The 27764-nt window shown below is 60.0% G+C and overlaps 1 protein-coding gene across 4 annotated transcripts in view; it reads right to left on the bottom strand.

The window, feature by feature from the left end:
- Positions 1 to 2328: 2328 nt before the first annotated feature.
- The window catches only part of SHANK3 (SH3 and multiple ankyrin repeat domains 3), a 49409-nt gene continuing 23973 nt past the window's right edge, over positions 2329 to 27764 (bottom strand). Inside the window, exons 18-22 of one of the 4 annotated variants that reach the window (XM_061418992.1) lie at positions 25200 to 25223; positions 21499 to 21629; positions 20794 to 20878; positions 14236 to 16489; positions 2329 to 4855 (exon numbers count right to left, since the gene is read on the bottom strand). In XM_061418992.1, the coding sequence (XP_061274976.1) occupies positions 4261 to 4855; positions 14236 to 16489; positions 20794 to 20878; positions 21499 to 21629; positions 25200 to 25223 (3089 nt within the window). In that variant the 3' untranslated portion in view covers positions 2329 to 4260. The other 3 variants (XM_061418994.1, XM_061418995.1, XM_061418993.1) reach the window with 3 other exon arrangements.

Here is a 27764-nt window from a genome sequence, read left to right as displayed (position 1 = left end):
AGGGGTTATGCAATAAAAAAGTTTGAAGACCCAGTGTCTAGATTTTAGAAGAAAACTCTTGTGTGACTCTGCAGAGCAGCAGCCCCTTCTGACTCTTAAACAGGCTCTAGTCCCTGCTCCCAGACACAGTCATATGCTGAGTGTCTCACATACAGACCTGCAGCTTCAGCTGTGTCATTAAATCTAACGGAAGAGGGACTCCGTTTGCCTCCTTCACACTGTTCTGAAGAGCAAGGGAGAGACGGGAAGGTACACGACAGTTAGGCTTCTGGGAACACAGGATGGGGTCTCAATGGCTCCTGGTGGCTTGACTCAGGCCAAGGTGGAGCTCCCAGCACGGGGCGGGGTCAGGACAAGGGGTCCCCCCTCCTGAGGCTCCTTCTCCCCGTTCTCGAGGCCCACCCTCCCCAGCCCCGCGAGCCCCTCGCTTCCCCAGCCTCCTTCCCGCCCTGGCTCCCTCTGCACGCCCCAACCTGGGCCGTCCTGTGCCCACCCCCAGCCCAGCCCCAGCCAGCTCCCGCAGATCCTGCCTCACTTCTCCCAGCCTGCTAACTCCCACCCACCCGGTTATTCTCCAGCATATGATACTCCCTCTTTCTCCCTGAGGAAGAGCAGGACCTTCCTCATCTGTTCAGCCTCAGTGCCCAGAGCTGCCCACAGGACCTGTAGGGTGGTCAGCGGTGAGGGCCACCCACAAAGTGCTCTCTGCTCCAGGCTGCAGACAGCGTGCTGGTGAGACGCTTAGGGCCCCTGAGGGGATAAAGCTGGGACATTCTGAGGTCGTGAGGGGGCAGGAGGAGGCAGGGAGTCCACCATCCTGAGTGAGAAAGTGTCTGCCCAGAGGTGCTGGGAGGCTGCAGCTCACTCAGCACCACGACCCTCTGCCATCCCACCACCTGCTCCTCTGATCAAGGCTTCTCTCGCCAAGTCCCGGTCTTGAAGTTTCTGACTCATTTTCTGAGGCACTGAGGTGTCTTCTGACCCGTGGGATATCTGTCTTCTCCCCAGGACCCAGGGTCAGTATGGTAATGCCATTTCCACGCCATGATCCCACTGCCATGCCTGCTGGACTGGCCCCCAGGTCCGAGCCCAGTTCCAGCCAGACGCAGGGTCCCACATGCGGCTCAGAGGAGGCTGATCCGCAGCTGCCACAGTGCTTGGGCTCAGGGAATTCAGAGACCCCGCCCTGTGCCTCCACATTCAGACCCTCCCAGGTCCCCACTTCCTTCTAGGCCACTTCTGTGGACGATCACAGTTTCCAACTTGAAAATGAAGCCAAAAATGTGAAAATATGAAAATTAGAAATTGTGGGGTTTTCTAGACAGATTGCAAGCCTCTCTCAAGGACCCACTGCCAGTGGTCACCATCTCAGCCTCACAAGGGCCTTTGCCTTCCCGAGCAGGCCTTCCAGACATCCACCTGCTTCTCAGAGCTGCTCTGCCTTCCTGCCAGCCCTGGGTAAAGACACCTGAGCCCACTCCCCTCTGCACACAAGGCGTCACTCCATCCACGTTCTTATCCTTCCCGGCATCTTCTCGCTTCCCTGGAGGCATCACCCAGGCCCCATCCTGAGTCGAGGTCTACAGTTGCCATGTGTGATGTTCACACTCCACCTTGACCCAGTGTGGCGTGGCTCTGCACGCACTGCCCTCCTAGAACCCCACCAGGTGCCCAGCCGGTCTGATGGCCCGCCTCCACGGTTTCTGGCCCTCTGTCAGACCTCAGCCACGCAGCCTCCACCTCCCACAGCTCCCTGTGGGTCTCTTCTGTCCACTCGCCCCACTATACCACCCCCTTCACTCTTTGAGGTGCCCCTGCCCTTCCTGGGAGCTACCACCCTCCCCACCAGCTACCACACAGGCTTGGCCCCATCAATGGCTGGTGGCAGCTGGCTCAAGGGGAGATCTGAACTTGGGCAGGAGCTGTTGGGGCAGGAGAGCACAGGCAGACAGGAGAGGGCTCAAAGACAGGAGCAGCAGAATCTAGGGACACCTGGACACTGGCGGGAAAAGTGGACAGAGGCTACGGAGGATACCCGGACTTCTAGCTCAGGAGGGGTCATTCGCTGGGCTGGTGAGCAGAAAGAGAAGCTTCCAGTTCAGGAAGCACGGGCTCAGGCCCAGCACAACTCGGAGAGAGCGAGGCACAAAGAAGCCAGGCCCGCGGGTATGGAGGTCAGCAAAGAGACCAGGTCAGAGACAGGATCCGTGGGTCATCGGTGTGAGCGGCCAGACGACTGCTGAGGGCCAGGGAGGTTTGTGTGACCTGCCCAAATGAGGGCAGAGTCTGCGCTTCCAGTATCTCCTCAAGTAGGCAGCTGAGAAATGGTTTCATTTCTTATAAATTTATTACATAATAATATTATAATTATTATCAATAATAATAATATAAGAAACATAGATCTCTGTGGGGTGTATCACAACGTCAGGGTCAGGAGGCCTCGGAGCTGGAGCAGGGGGAGAAACCCCCCAGGTGGAGCTCCGTACAAAAGGAGGGGCGAAGCGGAACTGACCCTGTAAAGTTAAAAACCCAAACTGAACGGAACCAAAACCCACAGGTGAGTGAGACGAGTGTGTATGTGGCAGTCTGTTACAGTGACTGCTGCCGTGTGTGTGACCTGGTCTGTTGGTGAAAGGGTTACTGGGTGTGAATCTGCCCAGGGCATGGGGCCGGTGGGCCGGGGCAGGGCGGGTGGGCACAGACCGGCGTGCCAAGCCCCTGGGCTGTGAAAACTTCTGTTTTCTGGGTTTTTTCATTTTTATTAAAAAAAGCTAGAAATATAAACAGAAACTCGTGAGTGACGTGGATGGAGCTTAGTCCAGACTCCAAACCCTAGGTTTAAAAACGTCCCGGGCCCCCCACCCCACAGGTCATTGCTGAGTGTGAGGAGTCACAGTAAGGGGGGCTGGGGTGCCCACTGGGGTCTTTGCCTCTCCCCAAGGCTCGCAGTGGCCTGACTCTAGGGGTGCCCCTATGATCCCCCCTAGAAGCCCAGAGAGGGCGGAGCACTGCCTCCAAGGGCCCTTGGGGGCCTCTCCCAAGCAGCAAGGCTTCACCAAGAAGGCCCACTCAGGCTCCGCGAGGCTCTGGAGGGACAGGCTGGGCAAACAGCAGGTCCCAGGGTGCAAGACGACCTCTGACTTTCTTTGGAAGTGGAGACGGGGTGCTTTCACAGGCACACACCCATGCACGCACCCTGTGCAAGCTTCCGAAGCCCCCACACTAGTCCAGAGTGGCCCCTTGGGACCACCCTCCAGTCAGGCACACAAGGGGCTCCAATGCACTCAGTCGCACCCCGAGTTTCACACACTCGCACATGTGCGCACACACACACAGGGCGGAACTGGCGACTTCAGGTCTGAGGCAGGGAGGCTTCTCTGCTGTAGTCGCCCAGCAGCGCGGAGAGGAAGCTAGACCCCTGCTGGGGGGGGACCCTGTGAGGGAGACGGCCGGGGGCAGGTGCCAGGGCCCTGCGCCCACACCCGCCCTGGGCGGCTCTCCCAGGCCGCGTGACCGTGCGAGGGCCCACAGGAGTCGCCGCCTGCCGCCCCTCCTCCACGCAGCACCTGAAGGGTCGGTGGGGAACACCATAGCTCAGCGAGGGGAGGGGGCCCAGCTGGGCCCCGGGGCGGGTGCGAGGACCCTGGCCAACCCCAGACCAGCTGGAGCGTCCCCTGCCCCATGTGGGGTGGCAGTGGCAGTTGAGGGGCCAGAGATGGAAGACTGGGCAGCCGCAGCGGAACCGGGGGCTGGAGGGGAGGGGAAGGGAAGCTATTAAGGACAGAGATATTTGTTCCTTTTCTTGTTCCAAATATAGAGTGGATTAAAATATGCAAAACAGGGGGCTCCTTGGCCCCCAACCGAGAACCCCAATGTCTTCCCCCCTCCCCCCGAGTCACCAAGGTGTGTCTTGACCTCGCATGCTGGACTAGGTTACCCCCTCTGGGAAAGTAGCCACCAGGAGCTCAGCGGGAGATGGTCAGGCTGGAGCACCCCGCCCCCGACCCCCTCCCGCTCCAGCCCCCCACGGCCCGCGCCCTTCCTGACCGTGTGCTGGGTGGGGCTCGACGGCCTGGGAGGGCGCTAAGCAATGTACAGGGCAAGTCTCCGAGCGACAGCGAACAGGACGATTCATGCAACATTCCTGGCCCGGGCGCCGGTAGGGTGGGGGCTGGGGAGTGGGCCGAGCCCGCAGCCCGGGGGCGGAGGGGGGCCCTGCCCGCAGGGCGCGGCCGGGGCGTGGGGAGGGAGCGGGGGGCGTCAGCTGCCGTCCAGCTGCCTGAGCGCGCGCTCGATGTTCATGCGGTGGCCCACGCGCGTGACGCCCAGCTCCACGAAGTCGTCCTTGGTGAGCGCCGGCAGGTGCGCGCCCTCGATCTCGTGGTCCTCGAAGCGGTCGCGGTGTTCGCCCAAGTGGATGCTCTCCAGCCAGTCGCCCACGTCGAACTTGCTCCAGAGTTGCAGGGGCTTTTGTTGGAAGGGCCGGCGCGGGCTGGGGGCCCCGGGGCCCGGGCCGGGCGCTGGCGAGGGCAGCGGCGAAGGCGAGGGCGAGCGGCTGCGCGCGCTCACGCTGCGCACCACGAAGCGCACCTCCTTCGGCTCATGCGGGATGGAGAGGCTGGACGACTTGAGGATGGTGGGGGGCGTGAGGCCGAAGGGCCGCCCCGCGCCCCCCGCCCCCGCCCCCAGCCCCTCCACCCGCTCCAGCGACGCGGGCTTCACTGGGCTCGGGGCGCGCCGCGCCACAGGGTAGCGGCCGCCGGGCCGCACCGGGTAGGAGGCCCCGCTGCCCGGGCCCCCAGGGCTGCGCTGCTGCGCTGAGATGGTGCTCAGCTCACCGAGGCTGCTGAAGAGCCTGCGGAGGGAGAGGGGGTCAAGGCCAGGTGAGGGGTACCAGGCAAGGTGGGGCCGGGCGGAGGGGGCGGGGCCAGAGGCCAGGAGGACGCTGGGGGCGGGGCCGGGGGCGGGGTAGCCTTGGGGCCGGAGGGAGACCGGAGGATAGGATCCCGTGGTTCCTCTGGCCCGGCCCCCAGAGTCAGTGCCCTGCTGGGGGAAGGGGAGCCCTAGACTGAATGGAATAAGAGCCCAGGCCCCTCTACTCCATGGGGGCTCCGAGAGCAGGCTGCCTGAGCAAGGACAGCCTCTGGGGCAAAGGGCTGACCCGACGTTTCTGACAGCCTGCGACACCGGCTCTGGACACCGCCCATCCACCCAGACCCTAGAGAGTAGGGCTGGCAGTACCCCTCAGCACTGCCCCTCTGTTATCATGAGACCCAGAGAGACCAGGGCCGGCCGCAGGGCTGGCTGAGCCGTGATCAAGGCTGGTGGCAGCACAAGACGGAACAGTCCATGAGGTCTGAGACGGACACCAGGCGGCGTTCACATCCACACAGAGAGCAGCGCGTGCAGGACAGGCGTGAGGCCGCGGGGCACGTGCCATGCGGCCTCGCTGCGCAGCGGCAGCCACGTCTGTCACATACATGCAGCAGCAGCGGCAGGAGCGGCATGGCCTGCCCACGACAGCGACAAGCAGCATATGTGCAGAAACAGCACACACTCACAGACACACGCGTGCGCAGATGGTCTGCACTCCCCAGCGTCACCTGATGGATCCGGCCTTCAGCCCCTCCACCCCCCAGCATGGCCTGGTGGGAGGCCCGATGGGAGGCCTCCTCCAGAGAAAACCCCCTCCTGTATCCCACATCGCCCCCGCCCAGTTTGTCTCCCTATACCCCTGCTGTGGCCAAGGGAAGCCTCGGGGGACCGGCCGTGGCACCGGAGCCCCACGAGACCAAGCACAGCAGAGATCCAGGCGGGCAGTGCACAGAGAGGCATGGGATGGGCATGCTCACTTACACAGCCGGCGCTCGGGACCACCGCGCAGCTAGACAGAGCAGCCACATGCAGATGGGCAGGAGAGAGCAATGAGAGAGAGAGTTAGCGCCGGCCCTGAGCGGGCGCGCCGGGCAGAACCACAGTGCGCAGCCAGGTGGGGACCCGCTGGCCAGACACCCCGGGAGGAGGCTCGGAGGCAGTGGGCCGGTGCAATGGGAAGGAGCACACTGGAGCTGCAGGGCGAGGGGAAGTGCAGGCCAGACGAGGTGGGTCTGGGTGGGCCTCTGGCCAGCCTGTGGCCTGTTCTCCGCTCTGTGGCCCTCATCCACAGGCTTCACGCAGAGCCCTGTGTGCCAGATGCTCAGCCGACACCTGGCTCTGGGGTGCTTTGTGACCTTGTGCTGCTGCTGGCCCAAGAGCTTCCCTCCAGCTGCCGGCCCGCCTCCCTTTCTCTGCCCTTGCCTGAACTGGGCTAAGGACCCCTCCCCTGGGTTCCCCAACTTTTGTGCCATCCTGACTGGTGCCTGCCCCACATTGTGGAGGGCATCCTGAGCACCAGTCGTCCCCTGAAAGCAGGTCTTGTCTTCTCCTCTCTCACCGGTGCAAGGTCAGCGTCTCCCAGGAGATCCAGCTCTGTCCTACTCGACCTGGTTTCCGCTGCCTGGCTCCCTCTCCTCAGCCTCTGTCCCCGCTGCCTCACCCAGTTGCTCAGATCCAGAGCAGAGCCTCTTGAAGAGGCCAGACCGTGTTCTCCCCACCCCAGCAGAGAGGGGCTCCAAGAGCACCTGGGCGACGGGCTCAGGGAACAGGCACCGATCATTAGAAGAAACCCTCTTCTCCCCCACATCTGGCCTCGGTGGTACCACCTGGATTTCGGGGCAAAGTAGGGCAGCAGTGGAGGGTGGGGAGGACCCCAAAGGGCTGAAGGGAGCCCAAGTCGTAGAGATTGCTAGGGAGGGCAAGGGAGCGGAGCTGGGGTCAGCGCTTCTGTCCGCGCGCCCAGGCCCCCGCACATCCCTCCCAGGCCCGGGGACCTGCGTCTCAGGATGGAGTCCTGTGTGCCCACCCCAGGCGTCTCCTGGAGCGGGGTCAGGAGCCCTGGCAGGAGGTGAGCTGAAGGCCAAGGATGAGGGTGCACTGGCTCAGAAGCGCCAGGGAGACCCTGCCAAGGGGAGATCCTGGGTGTGGAGCAGGGTGCCTGCCAGAGGCTAGGGCTGGTGCCAGGAGGCGTGTGAGAGAGGGACTGAAGGGCCACGATCCCCTGGGGCCTCAGGGGGGAGAGGGCTCGTCATGCTCCCACGGCTGTCCCCCCGAGGCCCCAGGGCCTGGCAGGAAGTGTCCAGGGATGCCACAGCTGGGTGTCTGCTCCTCCTCCCCTTCCCCTCGGGAACAGGGAACTGCCCACATTGTCCCGGGCCAGGACCCCCAGGGCGTCCCTGGTTGGGTCCACGTTTCCACGCCACCTCTGCACAGCCGCCACTGTCTGTCACCGCTCTCCACGCTCCGGTGGCCTCCCCACCAGGCCCTGACCATGGCACGGCCCGGGCACAGCCCCGCCAGCCTCCCAGAGGGCTTCCGGGAACAGTCTCTAACACGTGTACCTCACTAGGCACCTGCACCCTGGACACCTCCTGGTCTTTCTGCAGACAGCTTAGCCAGCTCCACAGTCCTCGGCACCCTTCCCACCGATGTCTGAGTCTTGTACTATCTGGCTCACTCCTGGCGCCTGGACCAGTGAGGTCGGCTATCGCGCCTCCCCTCCCCTTCCCCAGCCCCTGCAGCTACCGAGGATGTCAGCAGAGTCCCCTTGCTGACCTGTCCACCAGTTCCCCTCTTAGGTGCCCTTCCACTTCCCTTCTAGATCGGTCCCCCATTAGTTCGCACTTTCTCCCAGGCCATGTCATCCACCTCCACCCTTTGCTGTAACCAGTGTCCACGAACGCCGCATGTCAGGCCGAGCCAGTCTCTCCTGAGCCCCAGACCTCTGCTGGGGTCCCCACACATGCTCTCCTCCCCTGGTCCCTCCCGCACCAGAGGCCTTGGAGCCCCCATCAGCTGCCCCGTCTCTTCACCCGCATGGTTCATGAACCCAGGCCTTTCTCCTCATCCCCCAGCTACCTCTGATCCCAGACCTTTCATGGGCTCGCTCAGGACCTCTTGCCTGGCTTCCTAATTGTTAGCCTTGACTCCTGGTACCTAGCTTAAAGCCAGGAACACAATATGCATGGGGGAAAAATGCTATAAGACAAGAGCCACGTGATGTGTCACTCTCAGGCCTGACTGCCTGTCAGCCCAGCGGCGCCAACAGGCAAGCAGCAGCCCAGCCCGGCCCCGGCCTCTGCCTGGAACTTTCTGCCACTACACTCATGCAGGGCAGGTCTAGGCCTGTGGCCTCCTGCAACTTGAGAGGCTCATAGAGGGAAGTAGCCCTCAAGAGGAGCTCAAACAACTCGGGCTGGGAGCACCACGAGGCCCCCTTTGGCGTCAGCGTCTCACCCAAGCCCTGACTTCTCACTGCCCGCACCAGCTCACAGCTCCAACCTCCAACACTCCAGACACCCCTGGGCGCCCCCTGTGACCCCTTCCCACTCCTCCAGTGGAATTCGTGGCCCCTGAGGCCCTGATCACGGCTCCTGCAAACCCACCTCACAGGTCCCCCACCTGTGAGGACCTCCTCAAGCAAGGAACACGTGCTGGCCCTTGTGTCCTGCCCTGGCCAGCACACGACAGGTCCAGTTTCCAAAGAGCAACTCCTGTGGGCCTTGAGGCACCTGCAGTCATGTCAGGCTCCAGCCAGACTCCCGGATGCGAGCAGGACAGGGCCCACAGGGGTCCCCCGGGCAGGGTTCTCCATCCCCGAAGAAATGTGCCTCTTCTGTGGGATGATACCTGATGACCCCCTAAGGAGATGGTCAGACCACAGCAGGCCGCACATCAGAAGCTCTGAGAAGCACCACTGAGAAGAAACCTCGCCAACTTTGTGTCCAAGAATCTTTTTAGGTAAAATCAGATATGCGGCTCAGACGGGAATAAAACCGAGAGCCAGAGCAGAGCCGAGCGTTGCTGTGGGGCTCAGAGACAGGCAGCCCTCAGGCCACACGCAGGATTCAGATCCAAGCACGGGGTCTGGAAGACAGAGGGAGTTTAGAGCGGGCGTGGGGCTCTGAGAAGATGTTCTGCTTGTCAGGCTAGACTGAAAGCTGGAAGCAGAGAGAGAGCTGGTCTGGGATCAAAGTTGCAAGCAGCCAAGTCCATGGGCCTTCCAGATACATTTCCACAAGTTACCAAGCTTCAAGTCCTTGACGTAAGCGGTAACCTCTCCTTCCCCGTCTGAGATCTTTTTAGATCTCCAGGCCACAGAGTGTCTTGCAGCTAAAGGGACACAGAGCCTGGACTGAGCTATCAGTGGAGAAGGTGGGCAGAGCAAGTACTTCTTCCCTCATGGTGTCTCTGTGGTGAGGAGGCGGGCAGGCCTGGGTCCAGGCGACAAGGCTCGGGGGTGTGACCCACCGAGTGGCCGTGGCAACTGCCCTCAAGCTTCAGCTGGGGTCAGTCCCAGAAGGAAACAGCCCCACCTGGGCCCCAGAACTTCCTACATTCGGGACATGTCTCCAGCAGACAGTGTCCGCAGCAGCTGTGGTCACGACGTGAGAAGTGAGGGCCAAACTCTAGCCACTGCTGGCTGCAAAGAGCCGCCCAGCAGCCCCAGCCGGCAACACGTGTGGCCGCACGGGGCGCTGACTGCATAGGGTGCTGACTGCCTGTGCTTTCACCCGGGGCTGAGGCCAAGGAGGAGGAAGGACGAAGTGTGAGCACGAGCCGACGGGACGCAGAGGGGAGTGGCGAAGGAAGGGCGGGGCACACAGGGGTTAAGGCGGCTGGGCCTGCCGAGGGCACTGACTGGGCTCAACTGTAGTGACTTCAGAATCCACGAGCTGTTTGTTGTACTCCGGTTGATAAACGTAGGTGCTGGTCTACAGAACGAACACACACGCATTTCTGCGTGAGGGAAATCACTGCTCAGTTGTGAGCCCGTGGACCGCAGCACGCCAGGCTTCCCTGTCCTCCACCATCCTGGAGTTGGCTCAAACTCATGGCCATTGAGTTTGTGATGCCATCCAACCATCTCATTCTCTCTCACCCCCTTATTCTCCTGTCCTCGATCTTTCCCAGCATCAGGGTCTTTCCAGTGAGTTGGCTCTTCACATCTGGTGGCCAAAGTATTGGAGCTTCAGCCTCAGCATCAGTCCTTGCAATGAATATTCAGGGTTGATTTCCTTTAGGACTGACTGGTTTGATGTCCTTGCTGTCCAAGGGACTCTCAAGAATGTTCTCCAGCAACACAGTTTGAAAGCATCAATTATTTGGTGCTCAGCCTTCTTTATGATCCAACTCTTGCATCCATATATGACTACTGGAAAAACCATAGCTTTAATTATATGGACCTTTGTCGGCCAAGTGATGTTTCTGCTTTTTAATACCCTATCTAGGCTGGTCATAGCATTCCTTCCAAGGAGCAAGTGTCTTTTAATTTCATGGCTGTGGTCATCGTCCGCAGTGATTTTGAAGCCCAAGAACAGAAAATCTATCACTGTTTCCATTTTTCTGTATCTATTTGCCATGAAGTGATGGGACTGGATGCCATGATCTTCATTTTTTGAATGTTGCGTTTTAATGACGCTTTTTCACTCTTCTCTTTCACTTTCATCAACAGGCTCTTTATCGCCTCTTTGCTTTCTGCCATTAGGGTGGTGTCATCTGCATATCTGAGGTTGTTGATAGTTCTCCCAGCAATCTTGATTCCAGCTTGACTCCAGCCGGCAATTCACATGATGTACTCAGCATATAAGTTAAATAAGCAGGGTGACAATATACAGCCTTGACTTACTTCTTTCCCAATCTGGAACCAGTCTGTTGTTCCATGTCTGATTCTAACTGTTGCTTCTTGACCTGCATACAGGTTTCTCAGGAGACAAGTAAGGTAATCTGATATTCCCATCTCTTTTAAGAATTTACCATGGTTTGTTTTGAGCCACACGGTCAAAGGCTTTAGCATAGACAATGAAGCAGAAGTAGATGGTTTTCTGGAATTCCCTTGCTTTCTCTATGATCCAGTGGATGTTTACAATTTGATCTCTGGTTCCTCCGCCTTTTCTAAATCCAGTTTGAACATCTAGAAGTTCTTGGTCCACGTACTGTTGAAGCCTGGCCTGGATGACTTTGAGTGTTACCTTGCTAGCATGTGAGATGCATGCCACTGTACCGTACTTTGAGCGTTCTTTGGCGTTGCCTTTCTTTGGGACTGGAATGAAAACTGACCTCTTCCAGTCTGATGGCCACTGCTGAGTTTTCCAAATTTGCTGGCATACTGAGTGCAGCACTTTCACAGTATCATCCTTTAGGATGTGAAATAGCTCAGCTGGAATTCCATCACCTCCACTAGCTTTGTTTATACTAATGCTTCCTAAGGCCTACTTGACTTCACACTCCAGGATGTCTGGTTCTAGATGACAAGGCAAGAATACAAAGAACTGTATAAAAAAGGCCTTAGTGACCCAGATAACCACGATTATGTGGTCTCTCACCTAGAGTCAGACATCCGGGAATGTGAGGGCAGTCACTGCACACTAACCCTGTGTGTGTCACCAGAAGGGGCTTAATGACAGAGACTCCAGATTACAGTGGACAAAGAGCAGGGCTTGAGGTCAGCTGCCACCATGTACTGGCTGGAATGGCCCTCCTCAGAACCTCAGCTGTACTGTCTGGAAAGTGGAGGTTACATTCATGTATCCATCCAACAGAAAGGCGGTGAAGACCAAGTGACGTGACTCGGTCTGGTCCAGTGCAGAGCCTGCTTATTTTCCCATAAGGACGCTAAGAGTCCACCCGCTGCCCTGGCGGAGCACCTGGCTACCCTCACTATTCCGCAAGCGAGGGACTGCAGTTCACTGAGGCTAAGTAGTTTGTCCAAGACTACAAACTCAGATGCAACCTGCTGAGGGTTGATATCCAGGACCATCTGACCCAGGCCAATGTCAGGGAACAAAGTGAGTTGCTAAAGCTGATAAATGCCATGGCACAAAGGAGTCTCCTGTTTTAGGCTCGCTAGCACCTGGTACCTCTGGGAATATCATCCGAGTCCCCTTTGGATACCACCCCCACCCCCACTTTAGCACCTGTCCAGTTGCTGGGCTGACCACAAGCCCTGATCCCTAAAACAGCATATTACACAGGCCTGGCCAACAGCAGCCCTGGGTCTCCCTGACTCAGGCGACCATTTCAGGGGACACAGGGGACCCAGATGAAGCCAATCGGAGCCTCGGATTTTGCAGGAACTCCTGAGGGAAAGAGACTCACTCTGCCGTGGGCCTGCAGAGCAGATACAATATAAAAGCTGGAACTGCTGGCTTTGCCCCGACCCCCACATCCAAGAAAGGAAACACACGCAGGTCCTGATGCAACCCAGAGCCACTGGACGAGACAGCCTTGCCACGACAAATGGGAAATGCTGAAGATGACCACAGGAGACGCAGCAGGAGGCTCCTGAGAGACCCAGGGAGACGCGGCAGGAGGCTCAGGAGAGACCCCGGGAGATGCCGCAGGAGGCTCAGCTGATAGACTACCTGCTTCAGCCCCACAGGAACCCCTGGAGCGAAGACGGGGCCTGGGCTGCCCTGAGCGCGGCTCTGGGTCTCGACAGCCAGCAAACCTCAACCAAGTGTCTGTCCTTCTGTGGCATCTGTCTTAAGCTGCCTGCCTAGGCCTCAGATCACAAGAGACAGCACTTGCATTTGGTAGATGTTTTATTAAGGCCTGCACTGTGCCAGGCGTGGTGCTACCCACTGTCAACGGCCCTAATTTTCATCAGGAGGGGCACAAAGGGGTGCAGGGGCTGGTGGAGGCAGGAGAAGCAGAGAGTGAAGACGGGGGCTGGTCCAGGCTGCATCAGGAAACCCTGCCTTCAGGGCTCTGTTCCTGAGAGGCCTGGGCTGCTCACTCCAACTGGACTCCCCTGGCCACACCCCTAACACCGTCTCTAAGGGCACTTTAAACATTGTCCTGGTAGGAATAAGGCCTTCACGTTCAACTGGGAGTTGGAAGAGGTGAAAAGTGGGGAGGGCGCCAGAGCCAGCCCGGGATGACAGGAGCTGGAGGGTAGCTCCCCAAACCCCTTAGGAGAGGCATCACCAGTTTCCCAAGCCCCCACCTATCTTTTGAGTCCTTAGCTGGGAAAAAAGTAGATTGGACAAGCCCTTGTGAACCTGGATCTCCTCACTGCTTTGTGAACTCTGCGTTCCAAGGCTGGCAGGAAAGACTCACTAGGTTGGTCACATGGTAGAGAGGAGGAGTCAGGAGGTGGAGCCCCACGTGATACCACAAAGCTAGAAGTGGGGGAGAGCCGCCAGGGTGCAGAAGGCAAAAGCAGACAAGGACTGACCGGCGGTGACCAGCTCTGACTCAGACCAGCTCTCCTACCAGCATCCATGGAGCCCACAGGCCCAAGGAGGTCCTCTCTGGGGCACACTCTTGGGAATGAGGTCCTCAAAGGAAGAGCCAAGGGATGAGCCCAGAGGCTGTGGCAGCAGACTCTGAGCCAGAGCAGCCCCCCAGTCCCTCTCCCACGTCCAGAGCACCACATGGCCTCTCTAAGTCCCCACCTTGTGCAGGCGATGGGCGGGGAGGCCAGAGGAATGGGGAAGGTACGGGGAAGAAGCAGATGGAGGTGCAGAGAGAGAAGATGCTTTCCATCTAATAGCTCCTTAATGTACTCTGAAAATCACGCACAGGAATCAGTATTTGAGGGGCTCTAAGGCAGTGCTGAGTGACAGAAATGTTTCTGGGGCAGAAAACAGGAAATTGGTGGTGGGTCTTAGGAGGAAAAGGATCCAGTGTACTCTAAGTTTCAAAAGGAAGTGAGGAAAGATGGTACCAACCACATGGGACAGCCACATGGCCACAAAGAGGACGGTGGGGTGGGTAGCGGTTTGCACAGGGCACCGAGAAGTCCAGCAGCTGGGGGCGGGGGGCAGCGGCAACTTTATAGTGGACCACAGAAGGACCCTTAATGGTAGAGGCACCTATGGTTAAGAGAGAGTCCTCGGGGATTCCCAGGGGCACAGAGCCTCAGCAGGGTGCAGAGGTGCTCACGCCCAGCCTTCACGGCCAGCACCAACAGGGATGCAGAGAAGAGCACCTCTGACATCTCAGGTCCCTGAAAGAGCCTTGGGTCTCAGACAGACGAGGCCAGGTAAAGGACAGAGGGGTGGACAGGAGAGCGCAGGGCGGGGTAGCACGGACAGGTGACAGAGGGGATGGGATGGGCGGCTGGGGGACGGAGCCACGGGGGAGGAGCACGGGGCGGGGCAGACGGGACCCGACCCTCCCCACTGCCCTGCTCACCGAGCTGCCGCGATGGGAGACTTCTTGGCGGGGTCCAGCAGGCCGCCCAGGCCGCCGGCCGGCTCCTCCCCCAGGGAGCGGGTGTCTTTGTTCAGCTGCTGCAGGCGGGAGCTGAGCTCGGTGATCACAGTTGGCTTGTCGTCTTCAGGCCCAGGGAGCCCCCGGCTCTCGACGGGGTCCCCCCACAGCTTGGACCTTCTCTGGAAGAGGTAGCGAGGGCGAGCAGGCCCGGCAGCAGAGGCCAGCCCGGCGGTGGCGGCGTGGTGCTGCTGGGCCATGAGCTCACTGTCGGAGGACTGCTTCAGCAGCGGGTCCCTGAAGGTCACCGGCCCCTTCCCCAGCGGGGACTTGAGCTTGGGCTTGGGAGGCACTGGTGGCTTCTCGAGTAGAAAAGTATGTCCGTCAGCGAAGGAGGTGTGGGTGTCCGTGAGTTCCCCGCTCTCCGAGCTCAGGGTGGACATGCTGGACACGGTGGAGATGGTGCTCGTGGTCTCCAGGTGGGGGTCGCTGGAGCTGCGCGTGTCCGCCTCCTCCACCCCCGAATCCGCTGCGGACTCTGGGGCGGGCGGCAGCTCGCTGCTCGGCTTCCCTGAGGCCGGGCCTGGCACCGTGGTGGGCGAGGGGCCGGGGCCGGGGAGTGGCGTGGCCAGCAGGACCCCGTTGGCAAACTCTTCGGGAGGCGGCACGAGTCCGATGCGGGCCAGCTCCTCTCTGGTCTCCTCGTCGCTGGAGGACAGCTGGGCTGGCGGCAGGTTCACAGCGAATACCAGCTCCGGCTCCTCCTCGGAGCTGCCCTGGCCGGGCCCGGGGTCGGTGGGGGCACTGCCGGGGGGCTGGGCCCGGGGGCTCGGCAGGGGCTCTGCGACCACAGCTGACTGAGTGGGGGCCGGGGCCAGCTCCGGAGTGCCAGGGCGCTGCTCTTCGGCCCCCAGCCCACTGGGCTCGTGCCCGTTGCTGGTGGCGTGCACAACGATGAGGCCAGCGGGCCGCTGCAGGGACGTGTCCAGGACGCTGAGGATCATGGACTTCTTGTCCTCCGGAGACTTGCGCTCCTCCCGGGGCACCTTCTCGGGCTCCCTCCGCGCAGGCACGGGAACCCAGGCTGGGCTCCTGGGGGAGAAGGCTGGCGAAGCCAGAGGCCCTCGCTCTGAGTCCCGGGCCTGCACATCCACAAACAAGGGCCCGGGCCGGTCGGTGTCGGGGCTGTGCACAGGTGTCGGGGACCGGGAGGGCGCCTGGGAGGCCAGAGCTCGCTCGCGAGCCGCCAGGGCCAGGGCCAAGGGAGAGCTAGGGTCCAGGGGTTTCCCGGTGAGCGGGTGGATGAAAGTGGAGCCGGAAGGCCCAAGGCTCGGGCCGCTGACCAATGGCTTCAGAGCAGAGACTGGGGAGGGCAGCAGCAGGTCGCGGCCGGTAGTGGTGGCGCCGGCTCCCAGAAGGCGCTCGTCGATGGAGCGCGAGGGCTGCAGGGAAGGCATGTCCGCGCTCGGAGAGGCGCCCTCGATGGCGCCCACAGACAGGAACACGGTGGAGCGCCGCCGCTCCTCCAGCCGCCGGTCCTTGCTTGGGGCCGGGCCGCCAAACGCCAGCCCGGGGCCGTCTCCGGGGCCGTAGTCGAGGCCGCTGGGCCGAGGACCGCGGTGCGTCGGGGAGGGCTCCCTGGCGAAGCTGCCGACGACCGGGCCTGGGCTGCCCACGGCCAGGGCCGCGCGCTCCTGCGCATCCTCCACCTGCAGCTGCTTCACCAGCGGGCTCTTGCGGCGCTGAGGTTTGGACGGCGCGAAGAGGCTGGCGCTGAAGGCGCCCAGGTTGGCGTAGGGGCTGTCGGGGCCCGGCGGCCGCGGCCGCCGCTTGGGGCGTTCCGGCGGGGTGGCCGCTGGCGGGGGCCGAGAGGCGTCGGCCGCCTCGGGCGCCGAGTCCTGCAGGATGATCATGGAGCGCGCGCGCTTCTGCCGCTCCGGGTAAGGCAGCGGACCCAGGGCCGCGCCGGAATCATACAGGCCCGGGGCGCCCGCGCCCAGGCGCGCCTCCAGGCCGGGTTTGAAGCTGGAGCGCACAGTGTCGTAGGCGCGGCCCGGAGGCGGCGGTGGCGAGAAGGTGGGGGGTGGCCCAGAGTCGAAGTAGTAGGGGGCAGGAGGGGGCGGCGGCGCGGTCTGCGGAGGGGGCGGGATGCCACGGCCCTCGCGCACCGAGTCCTGCATCGACGTGCTCCTCGGGAAGCGCCCCTCCAGCAGGGACGCCAGCTTCTCGTCCTCCCCTGCAGACAGAGGCCCTGGTGAGCCCAGCCGTGGCACCGAGGGCCAGGGCCTGCGAGGAGGCCCCTCCGGACCTGGACGCCTGCCCTCTCCCCACCCCCGGGGGCAGCCCAGGTCCCGGGCGCAAAGGCATCTTCAAAATCTGCTAGGGCTGCTGGCCTGCCCGCCGGAGGATGGAGTCAGGGTGGGTGTGGGCACTAGGGTTACAGAGCAGAGGGCGACACGGGGAGACACGGAGAGCCCAGGGCAGGGGGTCTGAGCAAGGTCCTCAGGCTGGACTGGTCCCGGAAGGCCAGGCTCTGCACCTCAAGCCGGGCGTCAGGTTGGTAGGGCTCCTGCGGACTGGGGAGAGGGATGGGTTCAAATACAGGGGAGAGGAGGGCCCAGCAGCAGAGACTTTTGAGAGAAGACTCCAACTCTGACCCATGGAGAGGGCCCAAAGACAGCAGCCCCCACCCACCCCTACCCCAGCAGTGGGGACGGAACTGCAGAGAAGGGCGAGGGGTGGTCGGAGCAGGCCTTCCCGCCCAAGATTGAGCAAGGCCTCCTCTTGAGCCACCAGCAGCGGAATAAGCAGGTGTCACTGGGAGGCCCTGGTGGCAACCGGGGTTGGAGGAAGGGAGACAGTCAGATATAAGGGGGAACTCTCTCAAGCAGGAGTGATTCACTGTAGGCAAGGGGGCAACAGGACTGTGGCCAGGAAGAGAGAGCTGAGGCCCGGGTGAGTGGTGCTCTGTGAAGAGACAGGTCCAGAGAGGCTCCATCCTAGCGACCCGTGGGCACTGGGCTGGGGGAGGCTGCCAGGAGGTCATACCATAGCCCTTGTTGCTGTTCAGTGACTAAGGCATTTTCTTTGCGACCCCATGAACTGCCGTAGCCCTAGTGGCAGAAATTCGGGAAGGCTGGGCAGAGGAGGGATGGCAGGCTGAGCACGTGACCCACATTTCAGCTTGACTCCTTACTGGCTGTGTAAGCCTACGCCAGGCCCTGAGCCCCTCGACGCCCCAGTTCTCTCGTGGACAACACAGAGTTAAAATGAACCCTACCTCCTGCCTCACTCCGATGTCATTAGGGTCTGTGCAAGAGCAGGGCTGGAACACGCAGGGCCCCCACTGTCCTGCCACCTCGCTAGAACCTGGCGGGGCCTCCCGGGTGCCCGTGTGCAGTGCGGACAGCTGGGCCACCCACGCGCTCAGTCAGGCTGCAGGCGACGAACAGCCCAGGCCAAGGAGAGTGGACGAGCAGCTCCTCAGAGCTGACGCACAGGGCTCTGGGAAGACTGCTTGTGGATCTACACCTGGCCTGGCTCAGGGCTTGGCCGCATTCCCGTGCAGACCGCCTGTCCCCACCCACCGCCCCCCGCCGCCGTGGCACTCTACCAGTCCACCCACACAGCACTGCCCGCCCGTGTCTGCGTAACAGCACCACAAGGGGCGTGTGGTGGGGCTGGGGGCCTTTGGTGTGCGATAAGGCTTGAATTCCAGTTCTGCCAGTTACTGTCTGATGTTTCTTCGCCTCCTGACACCTCAGCTTCCTCATCTCTGGAGACCTGCCCCCTCCCACGGAAGTGTGACGTGGAGCCGTTTAAAGCTTAGAGCACAGGGCTGAGCACCCAGAAGCACCCCAGGAAGGCAGCTACAGTCGTCATCACCATCATCATTTTTAGGTCTGCCTTCCACCCCCACTGCTGGACACAGATTCTGGGCCAGGTTTGGCCTGGGTCTCCTCCCCGCCACATTTCTTGCGCGGCATATAAACGCAGCTCAACACCCACCAGCTTGTGCACGAGCTGGAGCCACGCGGGACCAGCTAGCGCTCCTGGAGGATGCAGGAGGTTTGGCACACCGCGTTCTAAGGCAGGGTGAAGACAAGCCACTTGCCTTGGGGTGAAAATGGGACTCTGTTCTGACGCAGAGCAGGTGGGGCCCTCTGCCCAAATAATAAACCTGGGCATTTCTCCAGCACTTTCTGTGCACCAGCCTCAAGATGCAGGACTACAGCTACTATCAGCATGAGTACAGCCCTCTGAGTGAACCTCAGAGTGGCCTTAGGAGGTAGGTACTAGATGGTCCTCAGGTTTATGGGTCAGGACCCTGAATTTCAAGGATTGAGATGTGTGGCCAGGGTCACATAGACAGGACAAGGGGTGAGGAGCCCCAGAGTCTTGATACCTCCATCAACGTTCAAGTGAGTGACAGGTGGCAGGCTAGGGCATGGAGGACTAAAGACGAGCTCCCTGTGGACTGAGCCCAGGAGCGTCCAGGAAGGGAAACCCTGGCAATCTCCACCAAGCGGTTCACAGCCTGAAGGACAGGCACTTAGATCTGGACCTGCGGGGCTCAGTACTGGGACTGGGAGGGGCTGAGGGACAGGTCATCCAGAGAGAGTGAGGGTGGGGGGATAACAGTGCATGCGGAGCCAAGTCAGAAGGAGACAGAGACAAACATCCCCAGATGAAGCGGCAGAGGATGGCCTAGGGCCCCGAGGCAACGCGGAGCCCACAGAGGAGTAACTCCAGGGATGCGGGGTGATCTCTGCACTGCAGAAGCCCCCTTTGGCCAAGGAGGTGGACTGGAGGGTAAACAGAGGGTGAAGCCCGGGCGGCGGTCACAGGGAGACCCAAGCTGGGGCTTCAGAGACTGAGGCACGAGACAGCGAGGCCTGGCCAGGCAGGGCTGCCAGGTGTGTGAGGGAGCGCACCACTCCTATTAGGTGGGGCAGCCAGAGCATGAGGAGGAAACACAGATGCCCAGGGCTTAGGCCAGGGAGGTGAGGGGGACGTGCTTCTTGGCTCCAAAACAGCTGCACTCTCCTGTGCCCTCTTCCCCAACCTACAGAAATGACCCTAGCGGTCTCGGAAGGACCACCGCTCAGCAACTCACCCCCTTATCTCCCAGAAACCCCCAGGCGCCCTGCATGTCTGAACCCAAACACACACTCCCCAGCCCTCCTTGACACCCAAGCATGACTGGTCCTCCCTAGTAAATATGCCTGCATACCCACCATGCAACTGCTGAGCTGAGCTGTCTGCAAACATGTCACCTCCCCCAACTGAGTCCCCAGACCCTGCCCAGCATCAGTTTAGAGTGTGTATGAAGCAGCAGGGCCCTGGGGTGAATAAGGGATTGGGTTTGCCATCAGTTTGCAGCTGATTGGCCAGATGAGTGGACAGAAGACAGGCAAGGCAGCTGTGTGACCTGGAGCAAGTCATTTTTCCTCTTTGCCTCAGTTTCCTCATCTGCAATCTAGAGTTACTGACAGTGTTGTCTAAGGAAGGCTACTGTAAGTAGTAAATGAACCAGCACATGTAAACACATGCTCGAGTAAGCACTGGCATGTACTCTGCTGGGCATCGGGCACACAGGAATAAAGGGGTGGGCAGGCAGAGGGGTCAGCGGGTGAACAGATGGACAGAAAACTGGACGTGTCTGTGGGTGGATGGATGGACAGGTGGGGAGGTAAGGGGGCCCCGATGCCTAGAGGGAGGCATGGTGGGGAGGGCTTCTTAGATGATCCAGCCCAGGGTCAGGGGAGGAGGTGGCCAAGGGTGAGGGGAAACGAGGCCCCATGGGGACAGGTGCCGAAGGCAAAGAGGCCGACACAGCCTTGAGAAAGACCCACATCCCGCAGGCGAGAGATGGAGACTAAGAACTGAGGGGGAAACGGCAACTGTCCTTGAAGTCCTAGAGAGGAAGACTTCAAGGAGGAGGGAGCAGGAAAGTCAAGTGTGTCCCCTGGGAGGGATTCCCTGGTGGGAACAATTTCAGTGTTAAGTATGGACAAAGCTGGCCTGCCCCAGGCCAAGAGGCAGGTGGGGAGACAGCAAATAGGGAGACTTCTGCAGAAAACTGCCTGTGAAGGAGAGGAGGGACGTAGAGACGTAGCTGGAGTGCTGGAGAGGGGAGGAGGCGGTTCAAGGGGAGAGTAGCTTTAGCATCAGAAGTGTGACATGAGCTCGGGCTGCAGGGGCACAGCCAGGCAGGGTACAGGAGAGCCAGGGACGGGGACGCCGGTGTCTGTGGGACGGCGGGACCGGGGTGCCCGCTGGTGGGGAGGGATGGGGAGAAGCCTCAGGGGTATCTTTCAGCAAAGTATCTCTTGGTTGGGTGAAGGACTGACATCCCCTCGCCCCCATCTATGTCCACAAACAAATGAGATTCCTGGGCCGCCGCCAGGCAGAGGCAGGACCCGGAGAGAAACTGTCAACCTCAGTTGAAGGGTGGGAAGAGACAGGGGCCTCCAGCCCGGCACCCACTCCAGACCCACCCAGTCCTCCAGCCCCATGCAGCCCCCAGCCCAGCCGTACCTACAGACTTGGTCCGTGGAATCCCCTTCCGCAGGGAGCCTGGCAGCTTCTCCGGGCCTGGGAGGCCCTGGCGCTCAAACAGTGACTGTGAGAGTTGGAAGGGGCAGGGGTATATGGAGGTTCTAGAGCACCAGGGTCCCTAGTTCCCCATCCAGCCCCACCCATCCTCCTCCTAAGCCTGAGATCAGCCCCTCCATGTGCTAATTCCAGCAGCCCTGGTGCCCATGGTGCTGACACAGAAGCCAGACCCAGGTCCTGCCTCCGAGGAGCAGGGGCAGAGCTGTGGGACCCAGGCAGCCCTGGGCAGGGTTCTTGCAGACAGGGGCCTCGGTGAGGCTGGGGGGGGGGGGGGGGGGGGGAAACAGCCCAGAAGTGGGCGGTGGGGGACAGAGGCACACCATGCTGTGGCCTCAGCTGGGCTAGGGTCCTTGCTCCAGGGGGCAGAGAGCCTGCCTAAGGCAGGAGGCATCGAGCACCACAGCCAGAAGGGTGAGCACTCAGCACGCTTTAACTGTGGCTGTTCGGGGAACTCAGATGGCCCCCAGCGTCTTCGGAAGAGGCTTTGGGGTCCTTCACCCCCACCCCTGAAGAGTGGAGTCCAAATGAGGGACCCTCACCCTCCACATGCATGAGCCGGGGGAGGGGACGCGGCCCCGTGGCCCCGTGTCCCGCCCACGGCCCTGCCCCCAGCTCAGGCGGGCTTACGCTGATCTCAGCAGGGGTGATCCTCCGGCTGGTGGGCCGCTGCTTGACGGTGGCCGCTCTCGAGTCCGCATCCGCGATGTCGGGCCTCAGTGCCGGCTCCGCGGCGGCCGCCAGGATCTCGTCCAGCTTCTCTGCACAGCCAGAGAGGTGCTGCCTCAGCCACGGGGCCCCTGAACTTGCGACAGCCCTCTGCAGCCCCAGACACACCCTCCCGCAAAGCTGGTCCTCCCGGGGCTGCTGACAGAGGCCGCCCGGCCCAGCCCGGCCCGGCCTTCCCTCCCCAAGGCATGCGCTCCTGACCCAAGATAGGAGGCCTGGGACTTGTGTCCCATCCAAGCCCCGCACCCGCCAGAACCAGCCCCCACTCCAGCCTGGCCTCTCCTCTCAGGGATGCTCCAGGTAAATCCATGATCGCGGCTCCAGGAAAGCCTGGCTGGCCATGAAGGGGAGGACCAGGGCAGGGGCAAGACTGTTCAGAGCCAGAGACTTCCTGAGTTTCCCAGTTTCCCGCTGCCCTTCCGTTATTCCCATCTGCACCCTCACTGCACCGAGGCAAGCAGCAGCTCCAGAACAGACCCTGGTGCACAGCCAGGTCCATAAAGAATGTGTGTAAACCAAAACCAGGGAGGGGGTAGCGAGCGGTTCACTGCCCCAGCTAGAGACCTAAAGCACAGCTCTATGCAGATGAGGAGGCCCCAGAACCTACAGCTCGAAAGGCAGCTCCATCTAGGTGGGAAGTGCTAAGATGAGGCTATTGGGAGAGGCAATGCTGAGGGGCTTCCAGCAGCCCCTCAGAAAGCTGCCCCAGAAGCTAGGAGGGAGAAGGACCAGCCTGGGGCTGAGGCCTAAACCAGGTGCCCTCGGGAGGCACTCTTTGCAAATCTGTTATGAAAGAAAAGCTTTGCTTGCTCGTTTCTCTTAAAGCTATTTAATGTTTTGGAAAGCAGTAGTTTTAATGAACAACATGACTTGGAGATTCTGTTAAACAAGTGTGTCTGGATGACTGGGGAGGGTCCACTTAGGGCCAGCACGCGGGACACAGCAGAGAGGGAGGCAGCCCCACTGTCTGCCCGGCTGCCCCCTGGCCTGGCTGTCCGTAGCCCCACTGCGACCCACCTGTCACTCAGCCACCAACCCCCCGAGCCCCACCCCCCACACATCTGCTACAACTAGCCACCTGACGCCCCAAGTGCCCCAGCGGGAGCGCAGCGGTCAGCATGACACCTCCTCCCAGCACTGCTCGGCGACTGCCACAGGGGCGGAAACAAACTCCTCTGAGATCTCCAGTCCCATCCTGTATGCTGACTGTCCTGACCTAGTCTCTTTGTGCCTTGATTTCCTGATCTGATAAAACAGGCATAAAAAGGTGCCCGCTTCAGAATCTGTTGTGAGAATCAGCACATTCGGCCCAAGGGCTGCAGCTGCGTCTGGCTCAAGGCAGGCACTAAGGATACACTTTCTACAGCCCTTCTTGTCTCTGCACCTCACCTCCCCAGACAGCCCGTGAGGAGGAGAGAGCAAACGGCCGTCCGTGCCTTCGTGTCCTGAGCATCCAACCCAGGCCCCAAATACATGGAAGTTCAGCAAATGCTGGAGTCACCAGCAAAACACACTTTTATCTGCAGACCAGCCCACTTGGCCTGTGCATAGCTCTCAGCACCCCCAGGGGCAGTGGGGGTCAGAGGGGCCTTCCTTTTGCTTCTGGAATGAGGTGAGTGATTTCCTTTCAGAAGCTGAATCCCCATCACCACCATTTGCTAAGTCCCTTGTGGCTCAGCTGGGAAAGAATCCAGCTGCAATGTGGGAGACCTGGGTTCGATCCCTGGGTTGGGAAGATCCCCTGGACAAGCAAACGGCTACCCACTCCAGTATTCTGGCCTGGAGAATCCCATGAACTGTACAGTCCATGGGTCGCAAAGAGACGGACACGACAGAACGACTTTCACTTTCACTTTTCACTTGGTGACTTCCAGCGTGAGAAGAGACCACGATTCCTCTCATCCCGCAACAGCCACAGGCAGAGGACACAGCTACTGTCTCCACTTCACCAGCAAGAATCTGAAGCTCTGGGGAGAGGAGCTGCCCCAAATCACAGATCCAATAAGAGAACAGGCTTCACAACCAGATTATCCAGAAATCGCAGACATAACGACATGAGCAGAGAGAAAATATTTCCATGTGCCACACAGGGTACATGCTCACCTGAGCTGGGTATTTACATGCTGCATCTCTAGGTCCAGAAGAACTCAGTTCCAGAGACACAAAGCAAGTTAGCAAAGCAAAACCACCACTGGCCACCAGCAAGGGGGCCCGAGGCCAGACAAGACTTATTTTCAAAAGGAAAAGAACCAAGAATTCTGCAAACTACAAGCTGGTGAGGTTGACCACAATCCCCAACAAAACGAGAAAAAATATATTCTTAAATAAATTACTTTAGATTCTTAAAGAAAGAAGAAATGAAGGCCATTAGGAACCAGGCCTGGGGCCCTGGAACTGCTCAGTCCCACTGCCCGCAGCCACGCTGGGTGTGGGGACCAGACACGGCAGGGATGCAGCTGGGGACGCACCTCTCTGGACCAGGACCCAAGAGGGGATGAAGGGCCTTCAGGGGCGACGAATCGCCACCACGTCCCCTACAACTGGAAGCAGCACACAGGCCACAGCAGAGCACCCTGGAAGCCCCGCTAATGAGCTGAGGGCAGAACCAAAACATTCCTAAGATAGCGTCTTTGTCTGCCTCAAAGGTGCGAAGAAAAGTGTCCCCAGAGGAGACCCAGTCATCTGTTTTCTACCTGAAAAGACCCTGGGGAAAGCCTTTCACCTGGGACTGGGGCAAGGACTGGGAAAACTCAGAGGCAAGATCGCTGGTCACATGGGGAACCCGGGCTGAGACAGGTGAGTGTGCCCCACGCACAGGGAACGCCCAGCAGACCAGGACTGGGGAGGCACCAGGCACAAAGAGGTCGGGACACACAACCGAGCCCTCGCAGGCTCCCCTCTGGCATGGACGGCCGCATGGCAGACAGAGGCTCACGGCCACCGGACAGGTGGAGCCTGCAGACGCGGGAACTCAGCACCCAGGCCCAGCCTCTCTCCTCCCATGGATGCTGCGCCCGGTGCAGCCAGGCCAGACACATGGATGTGCAGGAAGGAGGCTCGAAGGATGGAGGGGGCAGCCTGATGGGAGGAACGGGGTGCTGAAGGCCACCCAGCTGCGGGGCCCTGATCCCTGCCCTGAAAGGATGTCAGCACTCGCCTGAACCCCACAACAGACCAGGGCAGAAACAGAACCCACACACCAGGCACAGGAGTCCCAGAAAACAATCCAAGCTCGGGCTGAGCACCCGGGCCCCCGCCCCCACCGGCCCAGCCACTCTGTCGCCCCAGGGAGCTCCTCGGCTGGGCCCCCTGGAAGCCCTCCTCCGCTCCAGGCCTGGCACAGGCCGTGGCTTCCCCTGGGGGGCTCTTCTAGCTCTATCTCAGACTCCCACGCCCTCACACCACCGCCCAGCCCGCCCGAGCCCCCAAGGCCTGTGGCTACACTCACCAGCCCAGCCCAGCCCGTCTGACCCTTCCCAGGTCTTTCTACTGTGCCCCTAAACAGGAGGGTACAGCGCAGGCCTCCAGACCCCCTGACTTGACACACCTTCCCTCGCCAGGGGTCAGGCAAAGCTGGGCCTGGGGCACAGCAGATGACTCACCCCCTTTCCTTCTCCGAATGGAGGCTTGGAATCAAGAAAGAGTAAATGGGGTGAGAGGCAGACTTTGTCCCTCGGCACCTGGGCTCCACCCCCGCTCCCACCCCCCTCCCCAACCCCCTCCCTCCCAGCCTGTACCCCGGCAGGTTGTAAGTGGCACATCTACCCGAATGCCAAGTTGGTACAGGAAATTCAAGGTGGGAACCCAAGCAGGGACAATGCTGTGTGCATGCACACACACACACGCTCACACACACATGCAGACATGCACACGTGAATGCAAGGCTAAATCATACTTGGTTGAATCAAATGTTTGTTCAGAAAAAAGGCCAAACCTCATAAAAACCCACTTCAGAGACCATCAATGGTGCGATGGTCGCCCATGAGCGTTCCGGAAGTATGCTTCCAAAACAGGCAGGTCAGTGTGTCTGCCAGACCATGGCCAGTCAGGGAGCACTCCCAGCACGGCCACTGCCCTGACGTTCTCACCCCTAAGTGAAAGGAGCCCAGCAGTCCCAGGGTTCTTATGAGAAACAGGACGAGCCGGAGGTGCTCCGGCCCCTCAGGGCCCCTCGGCCTTGGCCCCCGCTGGCTTCTACTGCCCCAGGATGCCCGGGCCAAGCTATGGGCTGAGCACTTGGTGACTGAGACGTCCTGCCCGCCCCCCTCCTCCCCCTCCTCGATTCTTCTCACAGGGAGAGTCCCTACCCAACCCCTTCCTCTAACCCAACTTCCGCCAGCCTGCTCGGCCCCCTCTGCTGGGACACCACCCCCCGGACACACCTCCCTTCCCCTTCCTCCTGAGGACCCTCTGAACAGCAAGGCACCATCTGGCCTGAGCCCCATCCTTGCCACCTGCTTCTTCTGTGGCCTCATATTTTCTTTTTTTTTTCCACATGTTCAGGTCCTCATCTCAATAGATTGCAGGACACCTGAGGGCCCTATCTGCCCTTGATGTTGTGACATAAAAGTAATGTGTTTATGCTGGCAAGGAACCCATGGGTCTTATTTCCACCTTTTAAAAGCACAGTGAATCATGGAATGATTGCTTAGGCACCTGAGAAGACCCTGATGCCAGCCTGGCTTTCTCAAACCATATGTCAGGAGAAGGTCAGCAAGTGGGCTGGCTCCCCAGAACAACTGTCTTCGGGGGCAGGAGTGGTCTTCCTGTGCTCCTGGCCACCGAGGCCCTTCTCACAACAGAGCCACAGGAAGGGCTTGGGTCCAGTTCAGTTAAAACTGCGACCCCTCACTCAGCAGTGTGCACAGAGGCTCTGTGCGAAGCTGTCCCTTCCCCTTCCCCAGACTCTGTTCAGGAAAAGCTGGTGGAAGGATCTGACCTCAGGCCGCAAGAGTGAGCCCCTTCCCTCTGGAAGACGGGCCAGCGGAGCAACCCTGTCAGAAGGCAGCAGAGGAAACACCCAGACCTGAGAGGAAGAAGCCTCTTCTTCCACGCACTGGTCTCTGCAGACAGAAGCAGCCCAGAAAGCAAAAGGCAGTTCTGTTTCTGCAGGGCAGAGTCCCTGAGTCCCTGGATGACAGGCTGTCCAAGCACCTCTTTGTGCAAAGCGGGGAGGATCCCTTCTGAACGTGCAGCTGAACAGGGCCTCTGGCAGGAGACTTCTGGGAACCACCCACCAGAGCCTAGTGTGGGGCCTAGCCACATCCACTGCTGACTGGCATCTGTCTATCGATCGGTTTGGAGCCTCAATCAGCGTGATGGATCAGCTCCCCCTGACTAGTCTCAGACCCCTGTGACCCTGGGGCCCAGAGTCCGCCCACTTCTCTCCCGTACTCTTGACTGAGGAGTTTACTGGACACAGAATTCCGGGTGGAAAAGCATTCTGACTCAAGACTTTGAAGTTACTGTCCCGTTGTCTTCCAGAATCTGCTGCTGCTGACGATGACTCTGCTGTCGGTCTGACCCCTGTTCTTTCTAAGTCATCGTTCTCTGGCAGTTAAGAGTCTCCCTTTCACCTGTGGTGCTGTGAACTCTTACTACCAGAGGTAGCTTTGTTTCCACTTCACTGCTTCAGACTTAGACTCCTGCATCCTGGATCCTCACGTCCTTGTTCAATTTTAGAAAAGTCTGTCATTTACTCTTCAAATACTGCCTCTTCCTCAATTCTTTTACCCTTTCCTTCTGGGGCTTTATTTAGGCTGTCTGGTTTGCCCTCCATATCTCTTTTCTGCTCTTTGATAATTTCCATCTCCTTATCTTTCTGTGCTGAATTTTGGGTAATCTCAGATTTATCATTTAGGTCAGTATACTGTTCCCCAGGCATAGATTTTTAAAATCTCAGTGGCTAAACTTTGTTTCAGTAACAGTTCTTTAGGAATCCTCTTAAAATCTGCTTACTTTTCTCCCTGTCCTGTCCTTGCCTTATGAGTTCTGTTAAACTTGGTGTTTACACACCTTGACTTGTCTCTTTCACGTTATTCTAGGATTCCTAGCTCTTCTGATGCTAATTCCAGTTTGGGGCTTGGTTTTAGCTTCTCCACATCTCTTGGGTTTTGTAGGGGCATCAGAGCCCTGATCCCTTGCCCTCAGGATCTGTATCTGTCCCA

The sequence above is a fragment of the Bos javanicus genome, chromosome 5 (assembly GCF_032452875.1).
Source record: "Bos javanicus breed banteng chromosome 5, ARS-OSU_banteng_1.0, whole genome shotgun sequence".
Lineage (NCBI taxonomy): Eukaryota > Metazoa > Chordata > Mammalia > Artiodactyla > Bovidae > Bos > Bos javanicus.
Note: the sequence above shows the minus strand (reverse complement) of the source record. Positions and strands in the feature narration are given on the sequence as shown.